A 12,714-nucleotide genomic window follows, 5' to 3' on the forward strand; every position below is an offset into this window, starting at 1 on the left:
TTTGCCTAACGCTAAATTATAATTTTTTAAAGTTAATTTAATCTGTTTAGTATATATTTAAAAGGTGGCAATTTTTGCAACATGATTATTCTGGAAAATTAAATGGAATTTATTAGAGTCAAACTTTAAAAAAATAATCTTAATTTCCGTGAGAAATTCAGTTGTGAAATTATTATTATTTAATGCCCATGTTAACATTTTTGCAAATATTAACTTGTTTTTGACCGAGAAACGCTTTTAAGGCTTTAAGTACACACTTGGTGGGCCGTGCGAGAGGATTGATGAGCGTCGACATTCCTACATCAGACCGTCCCTTTGAGCATACGCAAATATTACGATTCGTGGGTAATGCGAATTGAGTAAGCCGTGGTGCAATGAACTGCAAAACACCGAGGGCAATACCTAGGATCGATTCGCGGTCGACGTTAATGTTTCTATGCACCGAGAAAGAGACGACTGGGAGAAGAGGAAGAGATACACAGATAGAGAGAAAGGGGTGATTCTCCGTACTTAATGGTCCGTGCAGTTATTCCACGTACTTGAACGCGTTTTTAGATCATTTACGGAGGTGGGAGGGAGGAAGGGTGGGAAATAAACCCTTGGCAACTTCGTTCGTTCCTTTATATGTTTATAGACGACGCGCCGCGAGATACGGGATTTTCTTATTGCTCATTCGAGGCGTCTGAAGCCGGTCATTCATCGGCTCAATCGAAGCATCGACGCGCTTCTTTTTACGTTCGTGTGCACGTCTCAGAAACGTGCTCTTGCTAATCGAGAATATTTTACGGCCGTAATAGCCTGAGTGTCCCCCGGGAGATCTACGGGAACTTTGTGCGGACTCAACCGCGGATTGCCTATTTATCACTTTTTATTTGGTCCGCAAAAGCGATATTTGTACCGTTGTAAAACGATGTCTAAATTCGCAGGAACACCCGGGGGACTCGGGAGAACTTTGACGATCCATTCATCAACCTGCCGCCAGGTCCACTTCCACCGCTTTTGTTAATGAAGTAGCTCGAGCGAGTACTCGCTATAATAGACTTGGAAAACTTAGAATCCCGGGATAAATTTCGAAGTATTGCGATTAATAATCGCCATGTGCGTGTCTCTATAATCCCTCTGCGCTTTTAGATTGTCATCCATTTTCATTCGCTACCCGGTTACTAAACATGTCAATCTAAAGTGACACTTTTCATCTCTGCCTCGCGGTTTAAATATACCAATAAATAAAAAAGGCTTTGAACTATCCAAGAGCGCGTTTATTTGGAAATATCGTTCTTTTGTTTCGACACGATGACTGTTTTGACATATGCGAACGACAGTTGATATGAATACAGAAAAACGATTTCACGCGGAAATAAAACTTTTATTACGTCTATTAATGTCGTGAAAAAATATAATATATTATTCACATTATGAATAATATATATTTTTTACGACATACGGATTATGTGAATTTATGAAAACAAAATAATTTTCCAAGTGAAAAAAATGAAATACATTTCCCAGTTATAGAAAAATTTAAGTCCATTTTGTGCATTTGTTTTTTTTAATGTTGGCGTGTTATTTATTAAATTATTATAAATTGTCACATCCAAAGCTCTCTAATTAACTTAAATTCTCGTTAACTTCTCTCACTATGACGGGAATCGAATATAGTTGAAAAACTAACATTTGTCTTTATGAATTATTAAATGGAGTTAGAAGACTACCGCGAACTTTATAAGATTTGCAAAATCGCACTAGTTTGTTGTTTTATCTTCGTAGTCTCGTCACAGCTTATTTACTTATTTACCGCTGCTTACGGCGCGGTACGATAAATATATGAAATTTCCTGAAGAAAGCCACTTCAGCTCGCAATTCAAAAGTTATCGGAGAAACAGATGAACGAAATAAAACTTCCCGAGTGACACTTAATTTCTCTTCCTCGGTTCCCGAAGAAAAATGAGGTCTTGCCGACTTTAACGTATTCACCCTCGCTTTTTGCGTAGAAATAAAACGTTCCCGATGCTTAATCTTTTTTTTTTTCGTAAACTCATAGTTTAATTATTACTATATTAGTCGCTGAAATGCAAAAATGCAAATCGGCCGTAATAGCGACACCAGCTTCGTCGCTTATGAGAAAACTGTACAATTTTCAGAGCCGGCCTGGGATTGTCGAGAAAGAGAAAGGGAAAGAAAGAGAGAGAGAGAGAGAGAGAGAGAGAGAGAGAGAGAGAGAGAACATTTACAACGTTACGTAAATTAAAATGAAGAATTGCGCAACGTTAATAGCGCATTTTCCTATCTCTCTTTCCGCTTCTTTCCCGCTTCTCACCGGCAAACTGTCCGCCATATAATAATACGCGCATCATCGGTCTTCCACTTTGTACTACCTAAACGCATTAAATTTGTTAAACTTGCAGTGTCGTTTTACGGGGCGAGCTACATCCATCTTCCGGTTCAAGAGGCCAAGAATGCTACTGACATTAGTTTCCGGTTCCGAACTCATCTCGCCGATACTATGCTGCTATTGGCTGCTGGCAAGACGGATTACTGCCTGATCAAACTTGAGGCCGGTAGATTGAAGGTTCGTTTGCCCCTGGCGCTTACTTCTATTAATAGGCTTTCTGTTTGGTGCCGGTCGCTTTTCGTCGTCGTTTAACGGGCCGCACGTGCTACGATACGCCTGTCAGACGTTCTCTCCTCTCTTTCTCTCTCTCGTCCTCACGGAGAAATTAGACGCGCCGCGTTGTGACACGCTGAAAAAAGTCTCGCGTACGTTAAAATATTCCCCTCGCGAGGCATCGAGAAGAGAGGAGGGATTCATCGCGCAGATGTAACATTTGCGCTCGTGTCCGCGGCTCTTATTACTTTGGGATCTTTCTTATTTCTTGGCGAAAGAGATGGCACGTTTCCAACGAACACGGCGGAGAGGTCCTATTACATCCAGGAAAAGATCCTAATCATCACAACGTGGCGAATTTTGCGGTCCGCGAATTCGACGTGACACCAAATGAGAATCTCGATCCTCAATCCGTAATATTAAATATGATTTCTGTGACCGTTTATTTACATTCAATTTAAGTTGTAATACTGCGCTTTTACTCGCGAATATATGCATTTTTTGTGCGAAGAATATAAATTGACATTTGGTCAACACGCCCTCTTATTTTTCCTTTTTTTCCCCACTGACGTCAGATTTTACACTCATTCAGATTATCATGGTACTTGTCACTTGTGAAATAGAAATATGGCGAGGAGAATACTTATGTTGTTATTAAGAGAAAAATAGAAAGGCAGAAGAGCAGGTCTAAGCCGAGAAGGACAAGGAAAATGAAGGGATAGAACGAAGGCAGTGATCTGTGAAATCGTTACATATTAAGGGTTAATAAAAGAAGGCAGTAACAACGTTAAGCGTGGTTAAAGGTGAGATAAGAGTTAAGAATAGGATAATGTACTTTTATAGTACTGAAATCGATAAAGCTACAAAGCAATATTTCTTCGATCAAAGTTCTAATCCATCTCAGAGGGAGAGGAATTGTTTTCCCACATTATTTAAGAATATATAGAGAAAAGGTTTCTATTTAAAAAAACGCTATTAAAAACGCTAATTGTAAAACTGATAATATCGACAGTATCAATATACAAGAATATGCAAGCAACGCTATTTGCTGTTTTTTGTTTTTTTTTATGCCAACGCCGAAGCCGAGAGTTTCACAATACTTTACTACAATATAAATACCTTGTCACGCGCGTATACACGGGTAGAAAACCTTATGTAGAAAGGAGGCAGACACATGTACCGCAGCGGAAGAATCCAATAAATTGATTCGCCATGGGCGAGACACAAACAAACCAGCCGCCAAATTCAATTCGCCTGTAGATTTCGATATCGCGGAATATCGCATTTCGGCCGGTGGCAATTGCGTCCCGATCGCGGAGAGTTTAACCCACGCTTCTGCCACTATTCGTATTCAACTAGCCGGACAAAGTCGGCGCATCGCGGTCGAGCGAGTCACGATAAATCCGTACGTGTTTTTGCCGCCGCCGTCGCGAAAGATTTCACGACGGTTGACAAGCGGGAGTTCGACGGGGCACGCCCTTGTTATTTCGTTACAGAATCGACTACCCTTCTTTTTTAATGGCTCGATGACACAGCGCCGCGGTCGCTCCGCGCGACAAACACGCCCGACAAACAACGGGGGGAGCAAAACCGCATAATGTCTTTTCCATCGACGTTTCGCGAAATGAAATTGCGGTATGATACGCGGCGGACGGAGTCGATTCTCTCTCTCTCTCTCTCTCTTTTTTTTTTACACCCGATTTTATTGCACGTCGATACGGCGCAGATGATGTTTCGGCTCGAGGGGGTTGCTCGCGAATGTCGCATTCGTTTTTCGCTTATCGGTCAAAATTTCACGCGATCGGTCAGAACCTGTCCGCCGCGGAAGTCGGATTTTACGGTATAATGAACCTCGCGGTCCGAATGATAGAACGAATCTTTTTTTTTCGCCCCGGCGAAAAAAAAAGGAGGGTTGCGCGCAAGAATTACGCGCGAACGCAGCACAGCAATGGTAAACTCGCTCTCGTTTCCCCGGAGACGAATGGCTCCCGTTTGAATTCCCCTCTAAAGAAATAATTTATTGTTGGAGGCGGGAGTCTCGCGCGCTCTCACATTTACGCGCGATAATTAAACGCGATGTCATCCCCTCCGCGCGTTCGGTAAACAGAAAAATCGTTGCCCGCGAAGTTGCGAGATAAAACGAAGAGGAACTTTTATTAGTCCCCTTCGATCGTTCGAGGAAAAGGAGGAGGAGGAGGAGGAGAGACACACGTACACGGTTTCCACACAACGTTCGATTACGGTGGCGCAAAGATACGTCAAATACGTATCGCATTATAACAAAATTTCAATTTCATATCTGTTCGTTAGCGTCAGAAATTGAAATTCCGATTGAATACGAACGCGGAATACGAACTTTCGTGATCGATATCTATGTTATTATGACAAGCGTCAAGATTGCCACGAGCGGTGGTGAGATGAATATGGCCGCCCGCGTATATATACATATATGAGACACGTACGTAACGGAGTGTGGTACAGCGGCGGCGCGCGCGCCTATAAACAAGTTTCACGGGCCATAATGAGAAGGAGGCTGACAGAGCGATAGAGCTCGTAGCAGTAGCCATCCTGTCTCTTGATAATAACCGCTGATGAGAGCCGCGCCGCTTCTAATTATGTACAAAGAACGTCGCGCGTCGGAACGAAGTTATAACTTTCCCGCAGATTATTAATTTTCCAACGATTAATATTCTCGTGCGCACTCTCATATTTTACATGACTCATTATCGCCCTCTTTCCCCCGCCCTTTCGAACGAAACGTGCCCAGCACCCTAAACTCCCTCGCAATTGCGACAAGTGTAAGCGCGCCGGCCCGAATATTATTTTGCTGACGGGAGCAATTAGAATAATCGGTTTTCCCAGGTACAACGATTATCCGAAAGTGTTCGATACACGGTCTCTCGCAATTTCAATCGCGAAATTCCCGAGCAGCAGCATCAGCTATTGTTTTCCGCCGTTCCTTCCTTCGTCAAGAGTTTGTTTTAACCTTGAGATAATGCCGCGTAGTACAACCCCTACCTCCCAATGTAGTATTAAAATACTCTCTACTTTGAGTAGAGCATTAGCCGCGCGGAGGTGCGGTATCCTGATTACGCGCATGAATCCCGGCATGAAAACCGCGCGAATCTAATTTCGCGAAGGGTTAAGTCCGCGCGGCGGTAAAGAAGCTGCTCGCCGTCGGGGCTTAATTAAATTTGTTAAGAAGATCGTTAAGAAGGATGAAGGCAGGATAAACGGCCGGGGCAAAAAAGTGTAGCGGCAGTTCTGGGATCTCGTGTGCCTCCTCGACTGTCGCCTCCGAAGGCTTAAAAGCCCCTCTATCCCGGGGGCGATAATCCGATGATTCAAAACTTAATTGCGGCGATATATCGTGATATCGCTTGCTTTCCGGCTGGCGACGTAGTCGAGTCCCCATTCTCGTGCACAGTGCATTCAGGATTTGAAAGGCTTTCCCTTTGCCTAGCTCGTGCGAAGTTCTTAATTAGATCTGTTCCATATGCTTATAATAAGTTTTTATTTATCCTTTAAACTTCTCGCGATTCTCCCATTGCAATTATTGCATGTGAGATTAAAAAATTTCTTCAATTACGCAAACAAAAGTTGGGGGATTCCTCGTTAAAATAAAATATTTTTAATAAGCTGAGAGCGCCGAAATCGCCGTAATGAGTCTGAGATGTTAAGAACTTGATAGTAGAAAGTTAATATAATGGGCCACAATGCTTCGTAATTAGAGAAAGAGTCGTCGCATTGTACCTTTCCTCCTTCGTTAAAAGAAACCGTAATCCTAGTAATTATGAAACATCGTTACTAACAGTGCGCGACATTTTTTTCCTGACCCAAATAAATATCTTCCCGATATTATACTTGCAATTATAAGACAACGAGGAAACGAACGCCTATTACAACTAAGTGGTAAACGAGCGTTTTGTTCAATCGACGGGGGCGCATTTTGAGTGTGTGAAATGACAGTTAATCTTGAGTCTCTCGGTAATCCGGTTGATTCAAATTTTAATTACCGTGGCGTGTCGCGATATCGAAACTTTTCGCGACATTTATTGGCGGCTAACGCGAGAGGAAAATTTTCCGCGACACTCCCGCTGCGGTAAACGAACCGTCAATGGGGATGCTCTTACGCCCCAGCGTGCGTTCCTTCCTCTATTACTTTGCACCATCGCAATCTACGTTCGCGGTAAACTTGCTATATCGCAATATCTCGGCCGCAACCGCGCCACTGGATAATCCGACGATTCGGTCGCGCTGGAATGCATCGGTGGCTTCCGATATTGTTCACTTTCCTATCGTCGATGCATTCGTAATGCGACCACTCTGCGAGCTCTCTTCGGCAAACTTTATCTCTCTCTCTCTCTCTCTGTGTGTGTGTGTGTGTGTGTGTGTGTGTGTGTGTGTGTGTGTGTGTGTACAAAGGCGCGTTTACACTCTGCAAAGTGTCTCGTCTCGCGCGCTTATACATATTAATGGGTGCTGCATAGTCATCCGGCATTGCTGCATCCGCCTACTATCGTCGGCCGTGCTCGCAACTCGCGAAAGCTCCGTGCGCCTTTATTACCCCGAGGTCGATCATAAAACCGGGGAGATGCGCGCCGCTGTGCCAACCGAAAGGGTCGCCCTGTGAAGGCGACGCTGCGCCGCCACTGCGCTTTTAGTCTCGGACGATCGACTTTTCATTAAGAGGAGAACCTCAGCGGACGTTCCTCTTACACAGACGTTCGCCTCGTATATAGGATCAACCAAGTCCGCCCGAAGAATACCGTGGCGACGTCGTACCGGAATGCTATAAGTCTCGGCCGCTCGATCCGAGTCGCGATTAAACCCTCTTTATCAAGACTCTGCTACTTCACCTCTGACTAAAGCGCATCGTGTACTATCCGGTAACTCGATAATGCATTACACCGCGTTGAAACATAGGGCGCGTTTAAGCGAAGCCGCAGAAAGTAGGTACCTCGAAAAAGGCATTTATCTATACAGCGCAGCCATCCTATATTACACTTGCCGTTCTAAATTCTCGAGAAAGTTTAGTGACATTGTAAATATTTTTTATTCTGTATTTCTCTCGCATATGAATTATTTTATATTTAGGTTTTTAAATAAAATATTGGGAAAATAATAAATTAATAAAAAACACAAGATAATACGGTATAAGATTAGTGAACATAGCGGCACAACTTGGTCAAATAAATTATTTTTATACGTATAAGTTTCTGTCTATTGTTTTACGCTTTTCCCCGGAACCTTGTATATTATTGATTCCACATCAAATCATAAATATCTTAGACAATATCCATCCGGCCATAAGAAAATTTATCATCAAACAGGGCTGTGATACATAACTATTTGAGAATCCACAATGCCGAGCGACAGCGTAGCAGGCAGCGGTTGATTTAGGTGACTTCCGCGAGTCTAAATATGCACAGGGAGTTTCGAATTTATACCCCAGTGGATGTATTGTAAATCTACCACGCGTAACTAGGAATCCCCGGTGGCGCGATTACAAAGTAGCTGCAGTAACCGACGTCGACGTACGACGCGTTTTAAGGGAATAACGATGCCACGCTTCTGCCTTATGTGTTGCAATTCTCACGTGCAGATATAGAAAAAAAAAAAAATGATACGATAAAAAATGAATGAACGTCTCATCAGTGATGTCGCTAAACTGCAATCGCGGCACCCCTTTTCACATTTCTTTTATTAATCGGAGACTGGTAAAATATGGAAACGGAGCTATCGGAGGGATTCGACATTTATTTTCTGCACGAGACCGAAAGCCGTTTTCACTGTCTGTCTAGCTGTCTGCCTTCTTCATTCTCTCGGTGCGCAAACTCATTGTGCGAGTGCCTCAAGTGCAGACGGAATACACGAAACCTCGAGCTGTCGGATTCCTGTCAGCTCACGCTGTCGGAGGATTTGCAGGGCATGACTGGCGCCAGGAAACCTCGTACATCGAGTTTGGTACTCCTACTTTGGCAACCTAGACTTTTTTCAATATATTTATATCTGTTTCTCGAAAAACAACGAAGAATTGAACACATGAAATGCATTTTCGAATTTCCAGCGAATCAAATGTTTTTTTTTCTATAAAGAGAACAAAAAATTAAATCTCGTGTTGACTCGCCTGCTCGTAACGATGCCAGCATTAAAAAGCACCTATCGTTTCTGTTTCACAAGCGGCTAGAACTGTTATTTAAAATTGTTTTTACCATTCGTAGACTTCATCGGATTTTGACCTACTTTTTTTTTTCGCTCCCTCGTGCGGTTGCGATATAATTATTTCACGGCAAGTGCGGAACTTTTTGATCACACCGTCAAGACCGCAAAGAAGGTAAGCTACCTTACAGCGTTGATGTGACGGAGGTCGTTTCTCGCGGCTTTTGCGCGCAGCCGTCGGTTAGGTTCATTAAATCTCTTAAAAGTGTACGCGCATCTCTCCCCCTCCCTCCCCCGCTGTTCATCAGTGAAAATTCTTTACGCGTTTCCATAACATTTTTTTTTTTACGCGCTGGTACACGGCGCTGGGGCCGGCTGACGCGGAAGGGCATAAAGCGCACCGGTCTACGGCCGGAAACCGAAGCTCTATTTCGAGGAGGAACAACCCCGGCCTCGGGGGGAAAAAAACCGAGAAAAAATAAAACAAGAATTGCATTTGCACCGCGCGTACGTATAAAACCCATTTGCGGTGGCGGCGCGTTCACAATAACTCCGGTAAAAATGAGACTGACTTTTACGAGCGCTGCTTCCCTACTGCTTTTTGTCGCAGGTACACATTAATCTGGGCGCTGGTGAGAATGAGATGGCAAGCATCCGCGGGCTGACACTGAACGACCTTAGCTGGCACGAGGTCAATTTGACAAGACGCGAGGCCAACATCAGCCTGCAGATCGATGTGATATACACAACGCGGTCCCAGCTGCCGGGTCGCTTTTTCGAGCTGAACATACACTATGGCGTTTTCATCGGCGGGCAGGGCGACTTCAGCGAGCTATTTCTAGGTAAGACGGCAAGGCAAGCAAGGAAAAGGCAGGCAAGCTTTGGTTGTTGGTTCATACGGATAAATTGTCTCGCCACGTGACTGAACTAGATTCGATACATGGGCACAACGGCAAACGCTATATCCGTTGACGTTGCATTCGCGCCGCGGTCACGCCTGCCTCTTTTTTCTTCCGTTTCATTTTGTTAAATGGCAATCCAACCAAACTGCAGCGGAGAAGCTGGAGAGATTAAGTAATCAAGAGCTTAAGGGTCCTCGCTTAATAAATAATTAGTGTCGTGTTCGCGCGCGCTCGAGTATGCCATTTTTTATAACTGCCGTTAGAGATTTTGATGGTAAACTATTTTCAGCGAGTTACATCACATCGTATATATGCCCGAGGAATATTGATAAAATAAAAGTACGCAAATGCAAATAAATTTACAGTGAACGACGGAAATATTATATAGGATTTTTCTGGATGTTATTTTGTTACTATTACATGTAAACGAAATAGAAATGAGACGATATAACAGATCACAATAGCAATTTTTACTTTTGTTTATTAAATTTTGGCGAAAAATTGAACTAAAAATTGAACATTTTAATACTTTCTTTTCTATATCATAGAAAATAAACCGAAAAAATTATGACAAAAGAGAATTACAGTAAAAGTTTAATTTTACGAACAGTACATATGAGAATAGCACACATAAGAGAATATAAAATTAATAAATTAATAATTGTTTGTTTGGTGAAATTAATCTGCCAGATAAATTAAATTACATAAACAGTTCATCAAAAGCATTAATAATATATTAGGATAGTTACATATAAATTCTTATATTATATACATATACTTTTATTTAAAGAATCAATCAAATTGTTATAAGAATTGTAAAATTAATATGCATGTCAAGAAGTTTTCAAAAAATAATCGTAATAATCAAATTAAATAAAACTTATGCGCCGATATATTTTTACTCTGATAATTCGAAAGAGCATTTTTATTTATCAAATATTGAATATTTTACGCAAAGTATTCTATAATTGTTAATGTGTAATATTTCAATAACGAGAATATTCTAGGGATTAATTAGAATTAATTATTTCAACATGAAAATGTCAAAGTTATGATATTTTATAAGAACAAAATGGATCGGTGACATACAATTCATACGTTTTTTGATTCCACGCAATTTGTCGTCTATTGATTTTCATTTGTTTTTTACACATCAAATGCAATTTATTTTACAATTTATTACTGATTTAATTTTTCTATTCCTTATGGACAGATATACTTCATTTAATTTTAGGTACTATAAAATTACATATGTGATAAACATAGATAGAATAGACTGTGATAGATTGATCTTTTAGTGTCTTTTTATTAAACAAATTAATTGGAAATGTATGTAATCGTAAAAAGTATTTCTTTTCTCTTATCTGTACTTGTGTGCACATTACAACAAATTATTTTTGTAGTCATGTATATAATATTTATTTCTGGAAAAAGAGGCAAAACTAAAATTCTAATAAAGGTATATTTGGGAATGCAAAGAGAAGAAAAAATAAAAATAGACCTAGATTTTTAATTTTTTATAAATTTTTCATACTTTCTTTTTTTATAAAAATTTTATTCTATAAAAATTAATTTTTATTTCATGTAAATATATAAATATATAAGATATATAAACACACAATATATAACTTTTATTTTTTTTTTGTTTTAACTTTGATTTTCATTTTCCATGAGATATGAAACATGAAAGGATTTAAATATTTATTTTGCAAATGTTTGTATTTCAACGGATACAATTTTATCTTGTTACTTTCTCTTTTTTCTAATTATTCATTATTTATCTAAGCAGCAAGTTTTAAAATACTAATAATTATAATATAGTTAATACTTAGATGTTGTTCAGGAATAGTAATAATAATACCTAACAGATAATACGTCAGAGAATATTGTCCCTTTCCTGAAATTTTAATTTGAATATAGAGTGTTTTTGCAAAAAAGTGTAGTAAATAATATCTTTTTTAAATTTTGAGACAATTTTTTTTTATCAAAATCATTGTGTATCGAATTTATTTTACTCACAAAATCTTTTCTATTTTTTTTTATTTATGTCTACGAGATATAAGATATTTTCAATTAAAGTTATACAACAATTACTTTTTATTATGTAATAAAATCATATATTACATGATGTAAGCGCTACAAATTTTTTTGCATTTGCGAGTACTTTTTCGTATGCACAATAAATTAATGAATACTTTTTTCCAAGATTAAATGATTATTAAGGCCACTCTATCATAGTTCATTTAGAACAATAAATTTATGAAACGTTATATTTATATGTATTATTTATAGTTTTTTATATAATCCTCGATACAATTTTCACAAATTAATAAATGTCAAAAATTAAATAATAATTTGATATGCTACTCATAGATATGCAGCGGAGTTGTACACTACGTTGCAAACTTCATTGAACTGTGAAATATTCAAATTATTACAGCGCTCAAAATAATTAACATTTCATAAAACAATTATCGTGCACATAAAATAATTATAAATAATTAATTCTACAAACAATAAATAGTAAATAATAAATCCCATGATTACTCTGCCATTGTCCGATACTCACGCTTCTTTTTCCCCTTTTTTATTTTTCTTGGCTTCTTCATGGTAAATATTGGTCACTCATTTGTAAAAACATAATTACATATTTGCACTAATCATCAGAAATCAGTCGTGCGAAAATTTGCACTCCCGATGCGACTGATAATTAAATGCTCACGGAAAATAATTCAACATCTGTTGTCGCAATCACGTTTCAAAGAATAATACGACACAATGCGATTCACGATGTTGTTTGCTTACTCGAGTCTCGAAGGGTAGCAATCGCTTTGTGTAGAGTGTGAACAACAACAAGCTAAACGCATTGCAAAAATAAGTTATGAGTATTCTGTTGTCTCAATTCATTGTTTCCATAAATTATTTAACGCTAAATATTCAATTTTGGATTTTTTATGTTTGAATATAATTTGGATCTTTTATTCCCAAAAATATCTGTTATGATAAATAGATAACATCTCGATAATCTTACAAATCGTTAACCGT

At 39.5% G+C, this 12,714-nt stretch overlaps 1 protein-coding gene across 7 annotated transcripts in view; it reads left to right on the top strand.

The window, feature by feature from the left end:
* LOC105840134 (chondroitin sulfate proteoglycan 4) overlaps positions 1–12,714 on the top strand; it is a 47,626-nt gene that overhangs the window by 12,570 nt on the left and 22,342 nt on the right. For all 7 annotated transcript variants that reach the window (XM_036283668.1, XM_036283669.1, XM_036283671.1 and 4 more), the window contains 2 exons: positions 2,406–2,569; positions 9,378–9,609. In XM_036283668.1, coding sequence (XP_036139561.1) covers positions 2,406–2,569; positions 9,378–9,609 — 396 coding nt within the window. The remainder of the gene's footprint in view (positions 1–2,405; positions 2,570–9,377; positions 9,610–12,714) is intronic.

This window comes from Monomorium pharaonis, chromosome 3 (assembly GCF_013373865.1).
Source record: "Monomorium pharaonis isolate MP-MQ-018 chromosome 3, ASM1337386v2, whole genome shotgun sequence".
Classification (NCBI taxonomy): domain Eukaryota; kingdom Metazoa; phylum Arthropoda; class Insecta; order Hymenoptera; family Formicidae; genus Monomorium; species Monomorium pharaonis.